Here is a 27,764-nt window from a genome sequence, read left to right as displayed (position 1 = left end):
TCGGACCACCAGGTGGCCAGAGGCTGTCCCTCTACCCTCCACAACATCCTCGGATGTTGCACGCGCTTTTCTTTCCTCCTGGGTCGCCCGTTTCGGCACTCCGTCAGATATCACCTCAGACAGGGGCCCCCAGTTCGTGTCAGAGCTCTGGTCGGCACTTGCGCGATACTTGGGCGTGCAGGTACACCGCACTACCGCGTATCACCCTCAGGCTAACGGGTTGTGTGAACGTTTTCACCGGTCGCTCAAGGCAGCGCTGCGCTCTCGGATGGTAACTGGGTGGATCGTTTACCTTGGGTTATGCTCGGGTTGCGTTCGGCTCCTAAGGAGGACCTCGACACGTCATCCGCTGAGCTGGTGCTCGGTCAGCCACTCCGCGTCCCTGGGGAATTTTTGCCTGGGAGTTCCGCTCCTCGACCCCGTCCGGCCGTTTATCCTATTTTGTCCGACAGCACTCGGGTTCCAGGCCCCGTTCACCACTGTTTTCCGCGGTCGTTCGTGCCTGCGGAGCTCATGTCGGCTCGTTTTGTTTTTGTACGGCATGATGCTCACCGCTCACCCCTCCAACCCCCATACGATGGTCCATTTCGGGTTCTTGAGACGGGTCCTAAGGGTTTTGTGCTAGATATGGGTGGGCGTAGGGAGCGTGTCACGCTTGATAGGCTTAAACCGGCGCACAGGGTGGCAGGCGAAGTTGTGTTTCCGGCCCAGGTTCCCCGTCGGGGTCGTCTTCCTTCCAGGACCCCGGCAGTGTCTTCACGGGTTCAGCGTTCTGCTTCCAAGCCGGCTTTGGACTGTGTTTCACCTACTGTTTCGGCTGAGGGACGGCGCAGCCGTTATGGCAGGCTGCTTAAGCCTCCAGTGAGACACTAAATTTCTTTCCAGGAGTCCCTTCTGGATGTTCGGAGGGGGGCCTGTGTGGCGGACACTAGGGGCTATGCCTCTCACCCAGCAGGACTGTGAGCTGGGGGCGTGGTTTACGTTCCCGGGCTCGCCGGGGCAGGGTTGTTCCTGCTGCAGTTGGTTTTTGGAGTTGAGGAATAAACATCAAACTCGCCTTGGTCTCATGTGTTTTTCCTCATTCCTGCCAAAACCTATTCATAATTATTTGTCAACTGTTCCATCAGTAGGGGGTGCACATCAGCAATGCAACAGAGGGATATCCCTGGTTGCCTGCAACTTTAGGAATTTCTTTATCAGTTGTTGTTGGCAGGACTTCTGACTACTACTACTACTACAACTACGACTACTACTGCTTGGCTAAAAACAGAAATGAATGTTTCTGCCAGTTAGTATTTATGTGCCATTACGGATTTGTCTCTTGTTTCAAAGTTGCAGAGTGAGAGTAGAAGGCATTAGTCACGAATGTCAGTGGTCATTCCAGTTGCTGGCTGCTCATTGCTGGCCCTCTGTGAGCTGTTGCCAGAGGGACAGGTTGTTTAAGCTGTGCTGAAGACATCGAGTATGGTTGTCCCCAGTAGCTTATCAAGTTATTACATGGAGAGAAAGCAAGGAAGAAATCCTTGTCTGTAATTGGTTGCTGCTTCAGCATGCCCTTGCTAACTTGCATAAAGTTAACCTCGGTTCAACTTTAACTCTTCACTCTAGGCACTAGTATTGCGCTGCTTGCTACTGCCATGGTAATGACTGTTCCTCCTGCACAGGTTAACACTTGGTCATGCTTAATTGTTGTTGATTTGGGAGGAGTGATGCCATGTCCCGTAAAGTGATAGACTAGTGTCCAGCTCAAATTAAGGAACTCATCAAATAAAACACTTTTTCAAGCACCCACATGTGCTTGATTGAATTTAAGGCAAAGTCATCAAGTGAATACCTCTTATTGTATCGTAGATTGACTTTGTGATTAAAAAATGAGAGAAATTCAGTAACAACTTAGCAGCCTTGTTCAATAGCCCAAATCCCATCATACAAGCTACTTATGAATCTAATATGCTCAGACAGCCATATATGTAATCTTTTGATAGATAGCTGTACTATCAACTTGACAGAGCTGTTACAGTGACTGTTCCTAAAGTCGGAGTAATGCCTTTATCCATTCATGTTTGAGTTATTTGTTTGTATGTTGACATGCTCAGTTGTTAAAGCACAGGTTCCACCTTCATTTTTTTCTGTCTTTTTTTGTTGTTGTTGTTGTTTTGTTTTTTTTGTAGGGGGGGAAGGTCCTGACAGAGCAGTACTAATGACTGTCTTGAATTTCTGGGATTGGGAGTGTTCAAACCCTCAATTCAATAAGAAACATCATTAAAGGTGTCATAAAGCTAAACCAAAGTGTGAATACCAGGGGCCTCATGTATCAATTGTTACTATGGGCAAATGTGTTCTTACACACCCTTAGAATTTTTTAACCCTCAAGTTTGTTTGACAGTCAGTAGCAAAGCATGGTGGTTATTTGTAATTCCTTCCTCCTAACATCTCTTGTCTACCTCTTGCAACGAGCAATCACCCAGGCCTGCAAAGACATAAGCGTTAGCCAATCAGTGTCTAAATCCAGGGGTTACCCAGGTTCTACACTGGTCTCTGAAACAAACTTCAGGGCTAAAAAATCCCATGGGTATGTAAGAACAAATTTGCCCATAGTAACGATTGATACATGAGACCCCAGGACCGTAGCTCTAAAAATATTTAGGATTGTACTAGGGTCATGGACTAGTGAAGTCTCAAATAATTAGTCATCTCAACTTCTTTGTTCCCTCGTAAAACTTGGTGCCATTGAGCACCGTTTTTCCCCCTTTTTTATTTGATTAGTATTTATTGAAAGTATGGCATGTTAAACTAGAATACCTTGAATGCTAATGTAGCAAGAGGGCAGCATAAAGACAAACAGACTTTCTGTCCAGACTAATCTAGTCCTTAGAAACATTACTGCCCATCATGACACACAGAAACATTGTGGTATTTGATAGTGTGATTTTTTCCTTTCTGACTGTTGGCCTTTCTGTCTGCCATTCTGTCTGTTTTTCTGTCAATCAAACCGGGTTTCCCTCTAAAGGAAACTTGTGTCATTTCACCACAGCAACTGCACATGTATGATGTAATGATGGGCAACCCATATACGTGCACATAACTGCCGGCTTGCAGCGCCGTCTCTCAATTTAATTTTTGAATCAGTGGCAGGAATATTTGTTCACTATTCAGGGGGCAGATTATTCAGTGTTGAATTGAAGTTCCAATTGCTGTACTTAGATACTTATTTTAGATATTGTGTTACATATTTTACATACCGTGGCTTCAGAACGTATTCAGACCCCTTCACTTTTTGCACATTTTATTGTGTTGTAGATTTAATTTTAAATGGATAAAATTGACATTTTTGCTCAACAATCTACACTCAGTAACCCATAGTGACAAAGTGAAAAAAAGCTTTTAGAATTTTTGCACATTTATTAAAAATCAGAAATTGAAATCTCATTTATTTAAGTAAACAGATCTTTAATTCAGTACTTTGTAGATGCCCCTTTGGCAGTAATTACAGCTTCAAGTCTTCTTCAATAAGTCTCTACAGTCTTTGCCCACTTGGATTTGGGCAGTTTATCCCATTCTTCCTGGTAGATCCTCTGAAGCTCCGTCAGTTTGGATGGGAAGCATCTGTGAACTGCCATCTTCAGGTCTCTCCACAGATGTTGTATGGGGTTTAAGTCTAGGCTTTTGCTTGACCACTCAAGGACCGTCAGAGACTTGTCCCAAATCCACTCCAGCATTGTCTTGGCTGTATTCTTTAGGTCATTGTCATGCTGAAAAGTGAACCATTGCCCAGTCTGAGGTTGCTTGCTCTCTGGAGCAGGTTTTCTTCAATGACCTCTCTGTATTTGACTGCATTAATCTTTCCCTCAATTCTGACGAGTCTCCCCCTGCCACTGAGAAGCACTCCCATAGGATGATGCTGCTACCACCATGCTTCACCATAGGGGTAATATTAGCCAGGTGATGAGCAGCATGCCAGATGTAGTGCTTGGATTTCTGCCTAAAGAGATTAATTTTTGTCTAATCAGAGTAGAAAATCTTTTTTCTCATGCTCTTAGAGTCCTTAAAATACTGTTTGGCATGCCTTTCACTCAAGAATGGCTTCTGTCTAGCCACTCTACCACAAAAGCCTGATTGATGGAGTGCTGCTGATATGGTAATCCTTCCGGCAGGTTCTCCCATCTCTGCAGAGGACTTCCAAAGCTCTGTTAGAGTGACCTCTGGGTTCTTGGTTACCTCCCTTTACCAAGGCCCTTCTTACCCAGTTACTTAGTTTAGTCAGATGGCCAATTCTAGGGAGAGTCCTGATGGTTCCAAACTTATTTCATTTCACAATTATTGAGGTCACTGGGCTCCTGGGTACACTCAAAGCTTTAGAAGTTGTTTTATACCCTTGCCCTGCTCTATGCCTCGCCACAATTTTGTCGCAGAGAGGTCTACAGAGAGTTTCCTGGGCTTCATGTCTTGGTTTTTGGCCTGACATGCAATGTGAATTGTAGGACCTTATATACACAGCTGTGTGCTTTTCTGTCTGGACGTCTGCCTGAGCTCCCCCCCTTGTGTGTTTTTGGTTCCGTTGGTGGTGCATACACGTTCTAACTCTACTGTTATTTCAGACCTTGCAATTTCTCCACCACTCCACCGGAGGTTCCCGACTTTCCTGCCTGTTTCCCCACTCAGCTGCAACTCATTATCTCATTAGTCCCCTCTGTTACTTATACCCGGCCATTTTGTGTGTTTTCCAGATCATGCCAGTGTCTTACCTGTGTCGTTAAAGCCTTACTTGTGTACTGATCATCCGTTACTGATTCTGCCTGTTTTCCAACTGTTGATTTTACCTGCTGAATATGAAATCCTTTTACCTGTTACGATCCCTGCCTGTTTCCTGATTACAATTTTTGCCTGCCATCTCAGACACTGTTTGTTGGTTTTTGAACTCTACCTGACTAGAGTCTGGCAGATAATCTGGCTTGGATAATCGACTAAGAGACTGTGTCTCTGTGTATTGAACTATGTAATAAATTGTCTTTCATTTTCATCAGAGTTTTTTTGGTCTGCATTTGAGTCCATACTCCCTTGCCTGATGTCCAATCAATTCAGTTTGCCACAAGTGGACTCAAATGAAGTTCTTGACACATCTCATCGATAATCAAAGCAAACAGGATGAACCTGACCACAGTTTGGAGTGCCACAGCAAAGGGTCTGAGTACTTATGTAAATGAGATTTCAGTTTTCGATTTTTAATAAATTTGCAAAAAATTCTAAAAACACGTTTTCACTTTATTATTATGGGTTATTGAGTGTCGCTTGATGGGCAAAAATGGCAACTTTATCCATTTAAAATTAAATCTACAACACAGTATGCAAGAAGTGAAGGGGTCCGAATACATTCCGTAGCCTGTGTGTGTGTGTGTGTGTGTGTGTGTGTGTGTGTGTGTGTGTGTGTGTGTGTGTGTGTGTGTGTGTGAGCGTGCACATGTATAATCTGAGCCCTCTAACAAGATGTTTTTTCATCATGAAGAAATAAAGTATTTTAGTCAGTTGATATATCTGATGGAATGTTGCATCATTTTTTACGATGAAGGCAAAGCATTTTGCTAAGATTGACAGTCACAATTTTTAATATTCAGTGTGCCCACCAGAGGTTGACTTTGTCCTGTGATGGAAAACTGTGTTTTGCCTTTTCCCTTTTCAAATGTTCCCATCAATGTTTAATGGGATGAAGCTCTGATGAGGTTTGCGTCACACTAGGCGAATTTCTCAAAGACTCTCAGTGCTAGCTCTCATTTGCATAAACTTAAGTGTAACTTCTCCCCCGGGTCTGAGCCTGACTCCACCCACAGCACCATTTTAAAAAATGCTAAAAGGTGGGCAAGGGGCTGAGAGGGGAGGCAGGGAGGGGTTGAGGAGGGGGGCGTGGATGTGTGAGGTAGGAGTAGCTGGGAAGATCCATGAGAAGTGCCCGGCGTGCGTCCAGAGTCACCACCGCATACCGCCGTGGTCCCCTCCACCGGCACAAGATCAAACACCACCCCGCGAAGACACTCTGACCGCCGGGGTGTGGATGTGCTGCAGACAGAAGGGGGAGGTGTGTTGCCCACCTGTGATTAGAGAGTGTTAACCTATATTTTTTAAAATTTCATCACGTTGATAAGTCCCAACCGGTTGACTACGTCGGCATTGGCCTTGCAAGGTTCAGGGCTGGTGTAAAACAGTTGATGGCGTGTTGAGCCATTTTCAACCCATGAAATGCCGATTTTTATAAATTTGGTAAGAAATGTTAATATTCCATCCATCCATCTGTTATCCAAACCGCTTATCCTTACTCAGGGTCGCGGGGATGCTGGAGTCTATCCCAGCAGTCATTGGGCGGCAGGCGGGGAGACACCCTGGACAGGCCGCCCTGTGATGGCCTGTGTCTCCCCACCTGCTGTCCAATGACTGAAATGTTAATATTAACACCAGCGTTTTTTTAAACTTTATTTACCCAGGGTAGTGCGCTGTGCATGTGTGCTCTTTTTCAGTAACGCCATGCTACACAGTCATACAGCTCCACACATTCACACCTGGGAGCGGCCCAGTACAGCCACAGTCTTCACTGGTGGCCACTGCGCAGCTCCACTGGAGCAGTTGGTTGGGGGAGTTAAGTGCTTTGCTCAAAGGAACATCCGCCATGAGTATTGAGGGAGGGGAGAGCACTGTTCATTCACAGCAATTTGCATATGAAACCGATCGCTGGTTTCAGGTTGTGACTCAACTGTGCCAGTTTTGGTCAATATGCAACTGTGCTGTTTATAAGGGGTGGGGATACCTGCAGTCAGCTGAGACTGACGAAGTCACTTAGATAAGTGATGGAATGTTTCTCCCACTAAACGTTGTGTCCAGATGAACTGATTCAACTTTCCGGGATGCTTGTTGTTTGGTTTTGTTTTGTGCTTTCACACGGTCTTCCTTTTGTATCCTGGTGTACTACACTTTGATTGGCCATCTCAAATAGGCAACCTCACGGTATTTTTCACAGATTATTGCGAGACTTGAATTCATTAAATGTCTGAGGGAATTTTGTATTTCGTCACTTCCCGTGATTTCCAGTCATTAAATATGACATACTGTAGGACAGAAACCAGTCCTTAGGTGTGACATGTTCTCCGACTGCAAATCTTGTCAAGTCGTGTAGTGTGTAGTAGTAGCCATGGTACAAGAGTAAAACAAAAAATGTCGATGTTGGCAGGTAGCCAAAGCTGTGGTATCGGTATCGGTATTGGAAGTGGAAAAGTGGTATTGGGACATCGCTAGTGTGTACCAGACTTGACTATTGAGGGAAAGCTACAACACTCTCTGCTCTTCTCTGAACTTGACATAGCCATGGCAAAGCTTTGTTCTGCTTGAAAGTGAAGCCTCTTTATACAACTTTAAGCCAGGAGGAATAGCATGGCTCTGTGGAACAGAATACTTCTCTTAGGTCAGTGTGTAGTTAAACCTCTGCAATCACTGACTCTGGAATAGATGAAACGCCCCCAAACATGAATGATGCCACCATCATGTTGGACTGTAGACTTTGTGCACTTTTGCAGTAACTGTTCACGTGGCCGTCTCCTCACATAAGCCCTACAATTACAACCATATGCTTCAAGTTTTGAATCATCTGTAAAGAAGCTTTTCTTCCAGTCCTCAACAGTGAATTTTCAGTATTTTTGGCCCTTGTTTTGAGATTGAAGAAGTGGTTAGCAAACGGGTACTAGTCCCTTCAGGCTACATTTTGTGTGTCATCTGTTGACTGTAGTTTTACTAACTGGTTTTAAATTTGAACATGGATTCTGTTTTGGCTAAAACTTGTTAGTTTGACGCATTGATCTATGTTTGCCCCCTAACAACCTCATCTTGAAGTTCCTCAGGCAGTTCCTCGATCTTCATGAAAGACTGATCTGTTCTGGTGGGAGACTTCACAAAGTCTGTATTATTAAATGCCCAGTCATGCAGTTTAACACTTGTGGATGTAAAATCAATATTGGTGTATCTTGTTAAGGTATTTAGCGTGATCTGTCAAGAAAAGTGAATACGCCTGACCTAATTTTAAGTTTTCAGTATATAGGAGGGTGAATATTTAACAATTACTTAATTGATCGTGATCATGGCAGCACAGTGGTGCAGTGGTTAGCGCAGCCGCCTCACAGCAAGAAGGTCCTGGGTTCGAGCCCCGGGGTAGTCCAACCTTGGGGGTCATCCTGGGTCGTCCTCTGTGTGGAGTTTGCATGTTCTCCCCGTGTCTGCGTGGGTTTCCTCTGGGGGCTCCAGCTTCTTCCCACAGTCCAAAGACGTGTACGTCAGGTGACTCGGCCATACTAAATTGTCCCTAGGTATGAATGTGTGTGTGTGTGTGTGTGTGTGTGTGGGTCCTATGCCTGGCAGCCTGTCCAGGGTGTCTCCCCGCCTACCGCCCAATGACTGCTGGGATAGGCTCCAGCATCCCCGTGACCCTGAGAGCAGGATAAGTGGTCCGGATAATGGATGGATGGATGGATAACTGATAATTTTCTTAAATTCGTAAAGTTTCTTACTTTGGTTCAGAATCATTGGCATGTTTCACTACTCCCTTTCTTAGCCAAAACGCTCGAATGAGCCAACCGCTGCAAAGAATGACACTATGTGCTTGATTTTCAACCTGCCTCAGTGTGCTCGCATCACTTCTCCCTTTGTGTTTGGCTACCTGTTGCTGCCCATGTAACATTCTATACCTTACTCTTGGCGTTACAGGCAGTTCAAGGAAATTCACCAACTTACCTATAAACCCATTTTAACAAGTGCACTCCTGCTCGCCCTCTTTATTCTACCTCTTGTGGGCTATTATCTGCCCCCTCTGTAAAGATGACGTGCTCTAGGTCCATACTTTTTTTCTTACCTGGCTGAAAAATGGTAGAACTAACTCCGGTCTCCATCAAAGCGACTGACTTGCGTACTTCCTTCAAGAGGGGCCAGATGTTGTCTTTCAAACCTACCTTAATCTTTAAAGTGCTCTCTGGTGGCACTTCGCAGTAAATTTGACTTGGTGCTGGCTGTTGCTGTTGCATCCGTACTTAAACACCATTACCATTCGTATCAACTATTGGGCACTTGGCTACTTGAACTTAAGGGCATATAATTGGTCTGTTTTCTGACTTGTTAGAAGAATGTACATCCACAATGTACTTTTATTCCCCTATTTCCTCTCGATGCTATAAGGCGCACATAGTACTAAATTGACATGACTTGACATGTACTCTTGACTATAATACGATGACTGTATCACGCTCTATGATACCACTTGGTAACATTACATCTCCTACTTACTATCATGTAAGTCACTTCAGATAATAGTGTCTGCTAAATGAGAAAATTGAAATGCTGGAGATATCTGAATATTTTATTGTGACATATTACTTATATAGCAGTAGAAACTATCCTATTTAAGATGTATTTTAATTTGACTTTGCCACACTAATTTCTCCAGTCATTTAACAGTTTATACCATACTTTAAAAATTGATAAAAGTAAGGAAAAATAAAATGTATTAATAAAGTTTAATTTATCACTGTTTCATGAGACGCTATCAATGTGATTATTGTAAATGTGGATGGATATACACTACCGTTCAAAAGTTTGGGATCACCCAAACAATTTTGTGTTTTCCATGAAAAGTCACACTTATTCACCACCATATGTTGTGAAATGAATAGAAAATAGAGTCAAGACATTGACAAGGTTAGAAATAATGATTTGTATTTGAAATAAGATTTTTTTTACATCAAACTTTGCTTTCGTCAAAGAATCCTCCATTTGCAGCAATTACAGCATTGCAGACCTTTGGCATTCTAGCTGTTAATTTGTTGAGGTAATCTGGAGAAATTGCACCCCACGCTTCCAGAAGCAGCTCCCACAAGTTGGATTGGTTGGATGGGCACTTCTTTGAGCAGATTGAGTTTCTGGAGCATCACATTTGTGGGGTCAATTAAACGCTCAAAATGGCCAGAAAAAGAGAACTTTCATCTGAAACTCGACAAGTCTATTCTTGTTCTTAGAAATGAAGGCTATTCCATGCGAGAAATTGCTAAGAAATTGAAGATTTCCTACACCGGTGTGTACTACTCCCTTCAGAGGACAGCACAAACAGGCTCTAACCAGAGTAGAAAAAGAAGTGGGAGGCCGCTTTGCACAACTGAGCAAGAAGATAAGTACATTAGAGTCTCTAGTTTGAGAAACAGATGCCTCACAGGTCCCCAACTGGCATCTTCATTAAATAGTACCTGTGAGAGCCTGTTTGTGCTGTCCTCTGAAGGGAGTAGTACACACCGGTGTAGGAAATCTTCAATTTCTTAGCAATTTCTCGCATGGAATAGCCTTCATTTCTAAGAACAAGAATAGACTGTCGAGTTTCAGATGAAAGTTCTCTTTTTCTGGCCATTTTGAGCGTTTAATTGACCCCACAAATGTGATGCTCCAGAAACTCAATCTGCTCAAAGAAGTGCCCATCCAACCAATCCAACTTGTGGGAGCTGCTTCTGGAAGCGTGGGGTGCAATTTCTCCAGATTACCTCAACAAATTAACAGCTAGAATGCCAAAGGTCTGCAATGCTGTAATTGCTGCAAATGGAGGATTCTTTGACGAAAGCAAAGTTTGATGTAAAAAAAATCTTATTTCAAATACAAATCATTATTTCTAACCTTGTCAATGTCTTGACTCTATTTTCTATTCATTTCACAACATATGGTGGTGAATAAGTGTGACTTTTCATGGAAAACACGAAATTGTTTGGGTGATCCCAAACTTTTGAACGGTAGTGTATATTATATATTATTTTTTTTATTTTTTATTTAAAAAAAAAATATATCGTTTAATCCTGAAGTTTGGCTTATCCTTTGGATGTTCAATACTTCAACTTTATGCTGGCTGAAAATGAAAACCTAAATGACTGCACAGATATCACTTTGTCATAGATTTATTCATACCAGACCATTGGGCAAGGACTGGCTATCACATGCTTAATGATGTAATTGTGCTCATCCTGCAGAAAATACACTTTTATCAGGCTCTGGAGCCTATCTCATGTGACACCAGTCAAAAGGAGGGCAGCCAGATTTTTTTACTACACTAGAAAAATAATAATTCACTGGACAAATATGAATCAAATAGGGGAAAAAAAACTGGAGGAAGTGTTTTGTTTTTTTTGTCGTTTGTTTTGTTTTGTTTTTTGTTTTGTGTTTTCCATACCCTGGAGAGTGTCGTTTTTCAGAGTCCCCTCATTTTTACTTCAGATCACTAAACTTTGCTCTCTTCAAATATTGGAAGCTTCTGTCCTTGGAACAAACTGCTTGTCCTCATGTACAACATGTCTGTCTTAGGACTGTTACAAATGTGTTCTTTGCAAATATAAAACATAACATTCGGTAAGCCCCAGTAGGTCAGATCTGTCGAACACCTTTCACTGTAGTGGATCAGATTCTGATCATAATTTCCCTTTCGATTGTCATGATTGTGTTATGATCCTGTAGTGTGTACCTAGCCATAGTCTAGTCTGCTCTGGTTCAAATTGTAAAGCGGGTTAGCCCCACAAGCCAGCTGAGACTCTGGCTTATAAGGCTAAGCACAGGTCCCTTCTGAGCTCTATGCCATCTAAACTTAATAGAGCAGATACATGCCTTGCTCAGCCATGCTGGGTTTGAAAGTGATTTAACAGGTAGACATTAGTATGCTGAAAACTGTTTGCCCAGTTGGTTGAGTGTACATCGCGAAATAATCAGCAATGCAGGTAGGGATGAAGCTATCCACAGTACTTTGTGACATAATTAATGGTGATCATAGCAGCTGAAAGTACCAGTAGTAGTTGTAGTCGTAGTAGTATTTTTGATGCTCAAAATACTCCTAACACTTTCCTCTTGTGAATATGTCCCACATTAGATTATATTAAGATATCCATTCTGTAACAAATGAAGAAGTGGAACAAATCAGACAGTTAAGACTGAGTGGCAAAAACATTGCGCTAAGAGAAGCAAGCCAGTAACTGGAGAGTTGCCTGTTTGAATTCCAGGACTGGCTTGAGATCCTGCTTTGGCTGGACTGATAAATGAAGGCTGATTTATGATATCGTTATCACAGATGCGGCCATTGTGCTCTTGGACAAGGCACCTCACCACACAACTGCCCCAGACAGCACTGCATTGCAGATGGTGCTGTTTGTTTTGTTTTTTTTGTTTGTTTTTTTTTTCTAGTCTGAGCAATGTAAACTTCAGTCCGTTGAATTACATGAAAAATAAATTAAAGCTTGGTTTCTCTAGATCTGTGTATTGGTGTGCTATCAAACTCTTGTGCAGCACTTGGAAAAGCCACATTATATTACTCATTTCAACTCATTTCAACTCTATTAGTTGCACTGTTGTGAAAATGTAGCTTCTAAATATGTTTATTGGTGTACTACAACGCATACTCTAACAATATATGATGAATTACATTTTATTATAAAATTTGAGAACAACATTGTAAAAGTAGGACTTAGATTGATGTAAAAAATATTTCATACAAGTGGTTCAGTTGCCAGCAAGTTAATCCAAATTTCACAATTTTCCTGCATTGCAGACAGATATAAGTTAAAAGGTTTACTATGTAAGATTTTCACTTCAGTCTAGCCTGTTTGATCGTATGGACGTATCCAATCCATTCCCCATTTAGTTTGTTACTTTAGCTTCTCCTCAGCCCTCTGTTTTGGAATATTAGACCATAAGTTGGCTCCTATCCCCGAGGCTGTGTCTCGTAGAGCCCCAGCCACTTAGTGGGGTTCAAGTTCACCCAGTTCAACAGGGGAGAAGTGCAAGTTTAGCTGAAGACAAGCCCGGCGTCAGAGTTAAAAAATCCTGCAATGCCTCAGGAATCATCATCATCTTCAGTTCCATAACCTATGGAGGTCGTAGGAACACAGCTGATGCCTCAACAAGTCTCTTCCACCATTTATGGTGATTGAGTTTTGTTGAGTCATCATTGTGTTTCAGTAGGGGGAGTACCTGGTGATCCCTATCTCCTCTCCAGGTATGGATGGCCGTTGGTTCACAGAGGAACTCATCCCCCCTTTGACAGGATTTGTTTTTAGTCCTGCTGGGTGTCCACACACCCTCCTCACAACAGCCCAAGGGTTGAAGGGCTGCGGGTTTAGTCGCCAACAACCCAATGGTTGTAGTTTAACGTACCACATACGTAGCACATACCTTCATGTTTTTAAAGCTTGGGTTTTGTTGTCACAAGGGAATGCATTGATCAACTGTCCTGCTGCTACCCACTTTTTACTACCAGCACACTGCTACCTAGTACCTGGGTTTTTTTATTTTTTAATTTTTTAGATCCCTTGCATATGCCATCTTATGTAGTATACCTTTAAGTATACCATTTAGTATACCTTAAAGACAGCTGTTCAAGTTAGCCAGAAAGCCTAGATCACGTTCAAATAAATTGATAATTAACAGAATAGAAACGGAATAGACCGCTACGTGCGATACCTAGACGCCCCACTGTACAGAATTTCTAAATCTTCCTGACACATATGTCAATGACTTCATGATGTCAGAAATTGTGGTGGGTCAAGTTGGGTATCTCGCTTTTTCCTCATGTCTCCTTTTTTTGTGGCCGCTAGCACATTTAGCTCGCATACAATGCTGCTGAATTCAGCATGGCAGTTTCCAAACATACCCTGTCTGTGCGACACAGAAAGCATCTCCACCTCCCTTCTTTCTCTAGCTGTCTTCTGATGAAGATGGAGAGCAAAAAGGATGGACATGCACAACAAGAATTTGTGTGTGCGTGTGCCTTCCATCTGTCTGCTATAGTGTTGCATCACTCTGGCTGGGCTGCACAACCAATATGATGTAACAAGCAGTAACACTTTCAGACTGACACAGAGAGACAAGCAGCGTGTAGAGAGAGTGAAGGAGAGGGAGAGAGGAGAAGGGAAAGAAGAATGAGAGAATAATGGGGAGGAACGGGAGACGGAGGGGAGCCGAGGATAACAGAGAGGAGGGAGAGTGGGGAGAGAGAATGAGACACAATGGGAGGGAGAGACTATCAAGACATTCATAAACTGCAACAGATCCTTGACAATATGAATAGAAAAACTGTCTTCTCTTTGCCTGATGCTGCTGTCATTGATTCAGAGCTTTAGCAAACTGTTTTCCTGCGAACATAGCTTCCTTTATTTTTAAGAGAGGGTGAATTCTACTTTTTAGTTGGAAAATACATGCTGAAGAGAGAATATTACATTGAAATGATTCGTACCCATTTTGTCACATGTGTTTTATGTGTTATTACTCACGCTGTCATCTCCGCATGTGGAAGAAGTGGAAGGACTAGTATGCTGGGTGGATGCGGAGTGGGCAGTAACAAACCTCTCATTGGCCTTGGTCCCACTTTCGTCTTTTCAATGCTAATTTTGTGATTGAATGGGCAAGATTGGTTCTCAACTTTGTCCGCATATGTTTGTCCACATTGACATTTCAGTGTGACCTGCCTGTTTGGCTATTGATGGAATTGTATGTGCCCATGCTCCACAGCTGGAAGAATGGCACTTGGTGCAGGAGAGAACCTACTTATTGCACTAAGAATACAAATGATGTACTGACAGGGGAATTGAGATATGGTGTTGGTCTTTATTGTTTCAGGTGTTCTACGTTCATTACAGTTTGGAAAAGTGCCTCCAGCATGTTGCCTTCTCTATGACTGTCACAATGTTAACACTGTTTTTAGAAAAAGAATAGCTTCAGAACTGTAAAACTGTTATCCATAGATGACCTTAAAAGCAGCTTGCTGAAAGAGAGCTGCCCAGTGCTGTTTGGTGAAATGGTAGCAGCCCGATACTGCTGCACATAACTCCACTGACTGTCTGAAAACACACCAGAGGGTGACTTTCCCACAAGATTCAAGTGCAAATCTGAAATACAGTGGCAAGAAAAAGTAAGTGCCTACATTCACGGGGATTGCTGGTTCGAATCCCCGTGTTACCTCCAGCTTGGTCGTGCGTCCCTACAGACACAATTGGCCGTGTCTGTGGGTGGGAAGCCGGATGTGGGTATGTATCATGGTCGCTGCACTAGTGCCTCCTCTGGTCGATCGGGGCGCCTGTTCAGGGGGGAGGGGGAACTGGGGGGGAATAGCGTGATCCTCCCACGTGCTATGTCCCCCTGGCGAAACGCCTCACTGTCAGGTGGAAAGAAGTGGCTGGCGACTCCACATGTATCAGAGGAGGCATGTGGTAGTCTGCAGCCCTCTCTGGATCGGCAGAGGGGGTGGAGCAGCGAGCGTGACAGCTCGGAAGAGTGGGGTGATTGGCCGGATACAACTGGGGAGAAAAAAAGAGGGAGGGGGGGTAAGCAACAAAAAAAGAAAAAGTAAGTGGAATTGGAATTACCTGCTTTTATGTATAAATTTGTCTTGAAATATGGTCTGATCTTCATCTAAGTTAAAATAATGAACAAACACAATCTGTTTAAACTAATAACACAAAAATTATTGTATCGTTCTTGTCCGTGTTGAATACATCATTCAAATATTCACAGTGTATGTTGGAAAAAGTATGTGAACCCCTAGGCTAATGACCTCAACAAAAGCTAATTGGAGTCTGGAGTTGGCAAACCTGGAGTCCAGTCGGTGAAATGAGATTGGAGGTTCGAGCTCTTTTGACTTGTAAAAAACACTCAAACATTTTGAGTTTGTTATTCACGTGAAGTATATCTGCTGATGTGAACCATAACTCGCAGAAAAGACATCTCAGAAGACCTCCGATCAAGAATTGATCGGCATAAAGCTCGAAAGGGTTACGAAGTCATCTCAAAGAGTTTAGATATGCATCAGTCCACAGTTAGACAAATTATCTGTAAATGGAGATGATTTAGTACTGTGGCCACTCTCCTTAGAAGTGGGCACCCAGCCAAGAAGACTCCAAAGGCACAACGCAGAATGCTCAATGAGGTAAAAAAAGAACCTGGGGTAACAGCTAAAGACTTGAAGGAATCATTGGAACTGGTTAACATCTCTGTTCATGAGTCTACCATACACAAAACATTGAACAGGCATGGTGTCCATGGCAGGACACCACGGAGGAAGCCACTGTTCTCCAAAAAAAAAAAATCACTGCAGTCCTGAAGTTTGCCAAAGACCACATTGACATTTTACAACACTATTGGGAAAATGTTTTATGGATTGATGAAACTAAGGTTGACTTGTTCAGGAAGAACACACAGCACTACGTATGGTGTAAAAAGGGCACCGCATACCAACATGAAAATATCATCCCAGTGGTGAAGTATGGTGGAGGGAGCGTCATGATTTGGGGCTGCTTTGCTGCCTTGGGGCCTGGACAGCTTGCCATCATCAAGGGGAAGATGAATTCCCAAGTTTATCAAGGTATCCTACAGCAGCGTTTCTCAAACCTCTCCTGTAGGACCACTTGTCCTGCATGTTTTAGATCTCTCCCTGCTCCAACACAGCTGATTTAAATGATCAGTTTTGTTATTAAGCAGCTTCGGGAGCTCATAACGAGTTGATCATTTGAATCAGCTATGTTGGAGCAGGGAGAGATCTAAAACATGCAGGACAAGTGGTCCTCCAGGAGAGGTTTGAGAAACGCTGTCCTACAGGATAATGTCAGGGTAGTTGTCCGCCAGCTGAAGGTCAGTAGAAGTTGTGTGATGCAGCAGGACAATGACCCTAAACATTGAAGTAAATCTGCAGAATGGCTTCAACAGAAGAAAATCCAACTTTTGGAGCGGCCCAGTCTGAGCCCAGACCTTATCCCAATAGAGATGCTGTGGAATGACCTCGAGAACCGTTCACACCAGACATCCTAAGAACATGGCTGAGCTGAAGCAGTTCTGTAAGGAAGATGGGTCCAAAATTACTTCTGAATATTGTGCAGGTCTGATCTGCAGCTACTGGTAGTTCTTGTTTGCGGCTATTGCTGCCAAAGGAGGTTTGACCAGTTGTTCAATCCAAGGGTTCACTTACTTTTTCCACAAGCACTGGGAATGTTTAATGGATGTGCTCAATAAAGACGTGAAGGATTATAATTGTTTTGTATGTTATTAGCTTAAGGACGTTATGTTTGTTGATACTTGTGACTTAGATGAAGGTCAGATCACATTTTATGACCAAAGAATACAGAAAACCAAGTAATTCCAATGCGTTCACATACTTTTTCTTACTATGTGAAGAAGTGGGACAGGACAGTAGAGATATTTCACAGGGACCTACAGGAAAAATAGAGTAAAGGAAAAAGAGTGTAGGCCAACACAATGCACTTGGGCCTACTTTAGATTATTTTTTTAAGAAAAATAGTAATAATAAAATGAAAAACAAATAAAGGCCTGTGTTGATTTGGCAATCCTCCCTGGGTTGTGATTGATGTGCAAATGTGCACAAAAATCTCACATTATTTTCTCTCCTCAGTTTCAGGTTTGATAGCTGAACAGTAGATTGGCAGCTGAAAAATTATGGGGGAAAAAAACAACTTTAATGGGAAGATTCATGAGAAAAGACAGGTATTAGGTTAGATCCTCTTAATTGGGGAGAGTAATTACAAAAGAGGAAGAGACCAAGTTTGTGGGTTGCAAACAGTGCAGAATGAATCTAAAGTGAAATCGTTTAGTAGTTTCAGTTACACACAGGGTGGGACAGAACGGGAGTCAGAATCGCCAACACAAGAAAACATGGGATAAAAAAACTGAGGGAGCCACAGCACTTGGACAAGATGGGAGAATTTTTCACAGGACTGGGCGGGACAAGAGCTATGTTTCACTGCTGTGTAGCCCTCTAAAACACACCAATAGAAAAAAATTGGGATGACTTTCCAACCGGCGATAAATTGCTCTGCTCTACAATCGTGAGCGAGGAGCTCACGTGTGACCAAAAGATGTAGTGAGGTTAACATTTAGTCAGTTGTCCAGATTGTGCCCACACGCTGCTCACGCCTCACTGAAATCCGATCTCAGTGCAAGCCAGAGCACTTTGACATGTTGTCTGGCTCACTTTATCACAATGCAAGCTAGATCCAGTCTTCCAGCTCATAGACTTGACAGTTAAGATGTTCTGGCATGATCGGATGACAAATTTCAAATTAGTTTCATATCTCTTTAAAATTAAAGAGATATGAAATAAGGCTTTGTGCCCACCGGAGACCTCTTTAAAGGGGCATGAATCACAGGCTGTCCCTACCCTAACTGCGGTGTAATAATGTACTAGCGTGTTGTTATAGTGCATTATTACGTCAAAGTGGGGACAGAGCCTGCAGCGAGTTAATATTTTCATCCGCTAGATGGCAGCAAACGGAGGATTTTCAGCCATTTTGCTAGTTCAGTGTTTCTCAACCCAGTCCTCAAGCAACACCTAGTATCCTGCATATTTTCTTTGCAACCCTGAGTATGTACCTGTTTGTAGTTATTCAACCAGTCAGCAATGAATTATGTCAGATGTTGCACACCTTGCATAATAAAGTGCTGTGAGATGATTGGTTGAGTAAGTACAAGCAGGGCTACCTATGCAGGGTTACAATGAAAATCTGCAGGATAGGAGTTCCTTGAGGACTGGGTTGGGAAACGCTGTGCTAGATGACGGATGGGTAAATAATGAGCGCTGGCTGTGATGGGAGCCTGCAGGTAGTTAAAGCAGTGTGGTTGTATCCCAAAAGTACCAGAAACCAGGAAAAGAAGCTCTCAAGTAAACAAGAGCTCCAGGTTTCCATTTTTAATAAAAAGAAATGAACAGAATCTGGGCAAAAAAGAAAAGAAAGAAAAAGGTAGAGTGACTTTGGAGCATTTATTCATCTACCTCTTTGATTCCCCTCTCAGCCAGGTCATTGTCCACCTCGCCATTTGGACACACATACTCACACATTAGCATTGGCTCTTAGTCTGTGCTGTCAGTCCAGCCCAAAAAGAAAAAAAAAAGAAAAAAGCACCCTTTTCCAGTTTCCCTCACAAACTTGATTTGTGACAGGGAGTCATACACAGGGCAGCAAACCAATGAACCCTTTATGAACTCTTGCTAACCAGCTCAACTAGCCCCAGATGTGTGGAGCCTTTTTTATAGGCGCTTGTAAGGTCCTGTCAGTAGGCATCAAATAGAAGTAACACATGGGAGAATAGCACCTTTCCATTAAAATGCCTCCTCCATTTACATAAAATGTAGCCATTAACTTAAAATGAGATAAATTACTGTATGGATTTAAACAGTGTCTCCCCAAATATTCTATCAATGTGGTTGGCCACCTTGTGCAGAGAAAGTGTATCTAATCCCAATATATTTGGTTTGTGCATGATAAAAAGTAAGGGTGCTCATCAATACAAGCCACAAATGTCCGATGTTGTCTGACCATGCCAAACAAGCTTAAGAATTAACAACTGATTGTTACCAAGGGTCCCAGCTACATGGCTAAGAGTAGACAGTATGAGTAATAAGTTATGACACCTACCCCTAAAAAAGGGGAGTATGCTGATACTTGTCAATTTAAACACACTCATTTTTGTTTGGTTACTCCAGTGACTTTATGCAGATATTTTATATGTTCTTAGAAGTTTATATTTGAGGTCACAACAGCCAACTCACAATGTTGGTTTTGGTTATTGCATGTAAGTTATACTGAAAAAAAACTTTTACATTTGGACACCATATTAAAGTTGCACAATACACAAGGCTCAGCGTTTTCGGTTTTTTATTTTTCAAAGCCATCCGAATTTCGCCACAAGAGGACACTGTTACATAACCTCACATGAACAGGAACAACTTTTGGATCTGTGGAAACATAAAATCCGGGTGAAAATCAGTTAAAAATCTGGGTATTTTTCGGTGAAAATCGGTAAAAACCGAAACGCTGAGCCTTGCCAATACAATATTCATTTTTTGCTCATTTTTTAAATATTCGTCATCATCATTGGGGTAGATAATTTTCTACATTGTAGAATTTAAGACAAATAATCAGTGATCAAACATGGTTTGTCAATTTTTTAAATGAAAAAATTAAACCTGACTACTAATTTTGGTCCGACTTTAATCCTGTAAAAACTCATGTGGCTCTGAGGTAAATGATTTTCACATGCTTCTCTTTTATAATGAAAGAATGCAGGAATAGCTGCCCGTGAGTGTAGCAGTTTGGGAAATCTTGCCGTCTGACATTCTCTCTCTGTAAATGGTCTAATTGTCTCTTTTCTCTGACTTGTGCAGGTGTTCCTACGCCGACAGAAGAAGTTCTGCACCACACACTGAACATGCTGGTCCGTGAGCGGAAGATCTACCCAACACCGGATGGTTATTTTATTGTGACACCCCAGACCTACTTTATTACCCCCAGCCTCATCCGAACAAGCTCAAAGTGGTACCACTTAGATGAGCGATCTGGTGACCGCCATCAGCAGCAGCAGCAACATCAAAATCAACAGCAGCATCAGCAAACGCAGTGCACCTCCCCTCTCTCTGGCACTATCACCCCATCTACATCTGGAGGTTTGCGAGATCGACCACACTCCAAGCCAAATCAGAACCACGGTGGGATTGGGGGTGGGGATTCGTCTTACAACAACAGCTACCGTGGTGACGATCCCCCAAGCCACCACACAACACTACAGCGGCGTTCCCCGAAAGACCATCGGGAGGCCTATTCCCCTCATTCCCCCCAAACACCTCCTCAACCGGTAGGAGGTACCACAGAAAAGAGTCGTAGTACGCTAAGCTTCCCATTCAAGACGGACACGCTCACCAAGCACCGAGGGGGTGGGGGAGGGGGAGGGGAGGCGGAGAAGCAGGCGGGTGGAGGAGGTAGTGGAAGCCGAAAGTTCGGTCTGAAGTTGTTTCGTTTGAGCTTTAAGAAGGACAAGGCCAAACAGCTGGCCACATTCTCTGCCCAGTTCCCACCAGAGGAGTGGCCACTTCGAGACGAGGAGGCCCCCAGCCAGCTGCCCCGACATGTAGAGATGGAAATCATCCGCAGAATCAATCCCGATCTCACTGTGGAAAATCTTGCCAGACACACAGCAGTCATGAAGCGTCTTGAAGAGGAGCGTGCTCAGAGGAGTAAGGCCTCCTCAGCTAATCAAAGCTCCAGGAGTCGGAGGAGTGGGGGAAGACATAGGAAACAGTCTCAGACCAAGCCCAGCCGGTCTCACAGTAAGACAAGGGCATCCCGTGGTGAGCCGAGTGATGGCTCCCATCTAGAGCTTGCTGACAGGGACTATCGAGCGTATTCATCCTCCTTGGCCCGGTCACCTAGGGAACATGCCTTGGCCGTGGAGCGACAGCGGGCCAGGCTACACCTGGCACATAGTAACCCTAACATTCTAGACCCCTCCCATCTGCCTGTCACACCAGAGTGGGACGTCTCTGGTGAGCTTGCTAAACGGCGTACAGAGATGCCTTTCCCTGAACCGAGCCACGGCCCGTCAGCCCACCACTCTAAAGTCCACCGCTCTCATTCTCACACTCAGGAGAGGAAGTCCAGGACTGAGCGCAGTGACAAGGCCAAGGAACGTTCTAGATCCATGGACAACTCCAAAGGACCTCTGGGAGCCGGGCTCATTGGACCACCTGATTACTACGATGACCGGAGCCGCTATTATACAGATGATGGAACCTTACGAGCCAATCAGAGCTCATCTCACTACTCACGGGCCACACCTCCTTCAGTTAAGCTGGCTGGTGATTCAGTTGGGGTGGATGGTGGGAGAAGCTTGGAGAAGAGTAAAAGCAGGGACAGCCTACCAGCTTACTCACCCAAACCAATGCCCACCTCTGTCCCTCCCGCAGATTACTTTCAGTGCTCTGCCTCTTCTGAGGTTGTTCTCACAACAGCCAACCCATTGGGAACTCTGGGTAAAAGTAGCCATGATGGGTTAAAACTTTGTGGAGCCGATCGACAAATGGACAGACAAACACCCCATCCCCCAGAGTACAAAGATGAAGGGGGGAAGGTGGGTCCTAAGGGTGGCAGCTTGCCTCCAATGCCTCTTTCTCTGCCTGATCCCCCTCTCTCTAATGGTCGATCCCCACACAGCACCTCCTCTGGCCAGGAGAAGCGTAAGGAGATCTTCAGTAAAGACACGCTGTTTAAACCTCCTCCTAGCCTGCCTCTGCCTGGCTACAGCTCCCTGAGAAAAACTCCAGCCCTCCCCTCATCTGCTCTGTCCTCCTCCTGTGATGCCCTTGATTCACAGGAGGCATTTGATGCCCCAAAACCCCTAGTAGCAACCCCGTCCACTTCCCTGCAAGGAATGGAACCTGTGTCCAGTGCCGCCGAGGTGTCCTTTGACTACTATAATGTCTCTGATGACGACGAACTAGAGGAGGGAGGGAGTAAAGGTCACGGTGCAGACAAAAAGGCGGGTGAAGGAAGTGGTGGGATGGGAGGGGGAGGTGGCGGAGGAGGTACCATGCAGTGGTTATTGGAGAGGGAGAAGGAGCGGGATCTACAGAGGAGGTTTGAGAGGAACCTTACCTTCCCCAGTGCTAAAGAGAGCCTTCCAGAGCCCAGTCAGAACCAGCAGTCTGCTCACTCCGCCAGATTGGATAGTATGGACAGCAGCTCTGTCACTGTTGACAGTGGGTTCAACTCGCCACGGTGAGATACACACATGCACACACACACACACACACACACACACACACACACACACACACACACACGCACACCACTGACGGTAGCTCTATTATCGTAAACCTATTTGTTTCTTGATATCAATACTGCACTACAGTGCATGATTTGTTTAAAAATATAATTTCTGCAGTATACATAAAATTCAGGCTTCCATACATCACTTTTTTTGATGGTTAACTTTTTTACCAATGTTTTTCACCATACAAATTTTCCAAAGATATATTTTCCAATTTAACCAGAGTTTATCCTGCTGCTCATGGCTAAGGTGTGCTAACCAGACAATATCAGCAGCTTAAGTACTCTAAATTGCTTAAAACTAAATTACTTAAAACCCCCATTTATGTTACATTGTTATTTCAAATATTTTAGGTTTCCTTTATTTTAGATATTGTTATTGTGAAATTTTCAAAGCACAATTCTGTTCTGTGATGTCTTTAGAGAATCTAAGTCGTGTTCATTTTGGCCAGTTAAAGCGCTTTGCATAAGGTTGGCATTACTATTTGCCCACTTGACCCGACAATCTTCCGGCTTTTGTGCAAATTTTTGTCTTGCCGGAACATTTTTTAGAAATGGCACCTGGTCTTGAGCCAGCAAATCGACAGTACAACTTTTCCAGAATATCCACTCCAGCTTGCGTTTACATATGACCCAAACACGGAAACTTGCCGGAAAACTTCATGTGTGAAAGGGGTTATAGAGAAGCACACAAATGGGGGAAGGGTACAAGACCATCCCAAATGCTTTGAAAGTGCTTCGGAGGTCAGCGCAGTCCATCAAGTGCCGAAAATACGAAGCTACAGCTACGTTTTCTATTGTAGGCCAACCCTCTAAACTTGGTCGCCGAACAAAAATGGCGCTTGTTCGAGAGGCTGCTGTTAAACCAGTTGTCACTCTGACTGAGCTGCAGAAGTCAGTAGCAGCAATCTTCGAGGCAGTGCACAAAAAGGGCCTTTCTAGAAGAGCGGCAAGGAAAAAGCCCTGGCTGAAAAAAAAAAGAATTATACCCTTGCCCATAAAAGTATGTACAATACTTGGAAGATACGCAAGGATGTAATAGAAAGTGATCTGATGAGACTAAAGTGGAACTTCTGGGCTTGAACACTAAGGAGTAATTTAAAGTGATTTTGGTAAAGTGTCTCAAAAATGCAGCAGTATTTTGTCATTATGCTTTTGTTCCTGATAGCCCCATACGAAGACATTGGAGGCAATATTGTCAATATCCATTAATGCAGATCGTAGCCCATTTACAGTGGCATATATAATGCTAACACCTTGAAAATCAGAGATCTTTGGGGAAAAGGAGAGCATGGAAACTTTGTAATTTGTGCTGATTCGGTATGTATGGTTGGTGTAAGAAAGACAGCATAAGAAGAAAACATTTCCTCAGCTGCACATTTGCAAACACACATTGTAGGACAGTTTTTTTACCTTCTATATATAGTGTCCCTCATATTTATTATGTATTTTTTGACATTGCCCTTTGTATTTGCTTTTTACCACCACAACTTTTTTTTTTTCAATTAAGAGCATCCACAAGTAGGCATTTCATTGCATTGACTGCACTGTGTAACTATTGCACATGATATGTCTTGATGCATGCTCAACAATCCAGGTAAGGAAATCCCAGAAAGTTGAATCCGTTTATCTGGACACAACATTTAGTGGGAGAAACGTTACATCACTCATCTAAGTGACTTGGTCAGTCTCAGCTGACTGCAGGTATCCCCACCCTTATAAACAGCACAGTTGCATAACGACCAAAATTGTTGCGTCACAATCAAAACCAGCCATCGGCGTGATATGTAAATTGCCATGACCGTTAACTAGAGTTACAATGGCCATGTGTACTATTCACAGAGGATTGGGGAATAGTTGCAATCACAGTGTTGTAAAATGGCGACAGATTTACTCTTAGTCCCCCTCCTCGGTTCAGGGATGGTCATTCCCTCTTCACATAGATGGCCTCTTTGACTCCCCGTTCAAACCAGCGTTCCTCCCCATCAAGGATGTGCACTTCATCATCCTTGAAAGAGTGGCCACTGGCCTGTAGATGGGTGTAGACTGTGGAGTCCTGGTGTAGACTGTGGAGTCCTGGCCTAGACTGTGGAGTCCTGGCCTGATGAGGTAGCTCTTGTGTTGTGCCACCCGCTTTGCCAGAGTCTGTTTGGTTTCCCCGATGTACAATTCATGGTGATCCTCTCGGCACTTAACAGCGTACACTTTATTGCTCTGTTTGTGCTGGGGGACCCGATCCTTGGGGTGGATCAACTTCTGTCCAGCATGTTTTGGGGTTTGAAAGCAACTGAGATGCGCACATGATGATAAACTTTAAATTTATAAACACAGTGTTCCATCTTCATGTAGAGACTACCCAGCATCTACTTTTTCCCGTATTTTCTTCATTAGTCTTTTTTTCCTTCTATTTTACATTTGTTTTCTCTCTTTCTCCCCAGAACCAGGGAGAGTCTAGCATCAAACACTTCTTCCATTGTGGAAAGTAATCGACGCCAGAACCTGGCTCTGAGCCCTGGGCACCTGGGTATTGCTACGGGCAACGGACCACCCTTCTCTTTTCGCGCCATTCCGGAACCCCCCGGAACACAGTCAGAGAAACTTCAGAAGCCCAATGCCTGCCTCGCATCAATCACCAGCGTCTAGGGGTGGGGCTAAGGTTTGGGAGTAGTGGAGGAGTTAACGGGCATGGTCGAGAAGGGAAGTTTCAACCCGAGGACTGTTACGGTATCAGACTGACTGTCTCAGTGGAGGTCCCACAGGCCCGCTGTGGTACTACAGATGTTACAGACACACACTAACAAAATACTTATTCACACCTACATATACAAACAGAGATCCAGGCCACCAGAAAACGGCTCCGTCCCACACACAAACACAAAAAAAACCGCACACTGACATCTCCATACCAGGCCACTGGGCAGACTTTGACCATGTCATTTCTATAGCCTCTAGTTTACACACTGCTGTTGTGTATTTCACATGAATAATATGACTGACTGCTGCCTGTGTGTGTGTGTGTGTGTGTGTGTGTGTGTGTGTGTGTGTGTGTGTGTGTTCATATATACAAGTGTGGGCGTGCATGTGTGTGTGCACGTATGTGTGTATAATCTGTAATCTCAGGTCATGTTATTTCCACTCCCATTCCAGCTGCTCCAACTCAGTGTGTCGCTCTAGTGGTATGTCCTGTTATTACACTCTAATGAAACGCAGCCCCTGTTGACTGCCGTTGCTATTGGGTTCAGGCACAGTGTGACAAGTCTGGCTCCTGTTCACTACTCATCAATGTTTCCGCTCCTCTGTATTCATTCAGCTGTGGCAGCCGTCATTACAGCGGGTATTTTACCACTATTAGCTGGGAAAAAAAAGGAACATTATGATCCCCGATTGTCATGGCGACAAAGCGTTTTAAGGTAGTTCTGCTCAACAGAGAATAATTTATGGCAATGTGGATGGTCAGTTTTTCCAAAATCTGTTGCAAAGAGTATATTTTCCTGAGGCTCTTGATGTAATCATTATTGATTTTTGTCCCAGGTACCACTCCTACTACCTGTCAGGGGCCTTGTTACCCATCTATACTGCCTGACAAAGTGGTCTTTCCAAAATTGGTATAACAGCAAGGATGGGCTAGTCTTAATTCCTCTTCACAATGTTAGTGTTTGTACGGATAGACAAGTCCTGCACTGGAAATACTGTGGGCGGCTCCCTTATACTACCGTTCATAATAATGTTAAGGATGGCCTATACTGCAGCATCAGGGATAGGATTTTTCAAGGCTTATGTTCTCTGGATAACAATTGGATTTCTATTTTCATGTTTGTTTGTTTTTCCCCCCCTTATTTGTTGCCTTTAATGTTGTTCCAATACCATCCCTGTTGGGTTTCACAGCTTTGGCTTGTGTTAGTCTGAATTCAGAGTTTGGCCTCTCAGCTGCCACCGCTTTGGCTGCCACCGTGCGAGAGAAAGATGATTTTCACTACCGACAAGCCTTGGGATTTCTACCACCTAGAATCAGTTTGACTTGATCCACCTTTGATTTGCACTGAAACACGGAGAAACTCTGCATCACAAAGCAAATTTGAAACGGTCTGGGTCCCCTCACCCGATAACACGATAACCAAGAGACAACCGTAGTTTAAAAAGAGCGCAGCAGGTGATTCTTGGGATTGGTTCTCCACCGCAAACATGAAGCTGCCTTGGTCGGCTGAAGCAGGAGATCTGCTATCAGAATGCGGAGGAAGCTTGTTTACAGGACCTCCCTACAGGGATGATGGCAAGATGTGAGCCAGATCAAATGAATTCACACCAGACCAGTTTTATACAGGGCAGCAGGGATGGCATTTCTATTTATTTCACTCTTACCAGGTATTCGTTGGACACGCAGCTCCCCCTCCATTTCTAGTTAACATGATTCTTTTTTTATTTAGTTATTTATAGTTATTAATTTCAATTATTTGAGCTGTCTTGATTACATCCCTGAGCCCTTCTTGTTCTTGGTGCTAAGACATTGTTGGAGGTCGAATGGACATATGATAATACTTGCATTATATTGGGATAATACTAAAGGAGGCTGATATAGATTGAATATGGCTTTATCTAGCAGACTACACCTTATGTGACGGCTCTCATCAGCACCCATTTAGCAACAACCATATGCTGGCCCTGCCTTGAAGCTTTTGATCGAAATAATTTGTAATCACAAAATGGCACAAGAGAAAGCAACCCACTGAAGAGATCTGTCACATAAAGACAAACGGACGCCCTGAGCTGAGATATTTAGCACCTACGGGCCTACCACCTGATCCAGGCCTACATTGCACTATGGGGCTACCACTGACTGTGGCATGAGGAGATGTGAAAACAAAAAAAAACTGACACTACCGACACAGGTTCAACGTCTGTATTTGTGAAACCAGGCCTGAGCTGAGCTGGATTCACCGATCCACATGAATCCTGCAGTCCTATAGGTACAATGATTTGTCAATCATTTGAATCCTGTTGTCTTATAGGCTCAGGGAGCTGTTCGTCATCCCACTGTCATTGTCCTACAGGCTCTTCTACAACTACCTCCACAGCAGCAAAAACACAGCCCACCCCTTTTACTACCACACTGTCATCAGCCTC

General features: G+C 43.7%; 1 protein-coding gene across 1 annotated transcript in view; it reads left to right on the top strand.

The window, feature by feature from the left end:
- Positions 1 to 25,577, top strand: part of LOC130123388 (storkhead-box protein 2-like) — a 119,772-nt gene extending 94,195 nt beyond the window's left edge. The window contains exons 3-4 of the mRNA XM_056292538.1: positions 20,207 to 22,592; positions 25,082 to 25,577. Of these exons, the coding sequence (XP_056148513.1) occupies positions 20,207 to 22,592; positions 25,082 to 25,286 (2,591 nt within the window). The 3' untranslated portion in view covers positions 25,287 to 25,577. The remainder of the gene's footprint in view (positions 1 to 20,206; positions 22,593 to 25,081) is intronic.
- The last annotated feature ends 2,187 nt before the right edge of the window (positions 25,578 to 27,764 follow it).

This window comes from Lampris incognitus, chromosome 1, assembly GCF_029633865.1.
Source record: "Lampris incognitus isolate fLamInc1 chromosome 1, fLamInc1.hap2, whole genome shotgun sequence".
Classification (NCBI taxonomy): Eukaryota; Metazoa; Chordata; class Actinopteri; order Lampriformes; family Lampridae; genus Lampris; species Lampris incognitus.
This window is presented reverse-complemented; position numbering and strand designations above follow the sequence as displayed.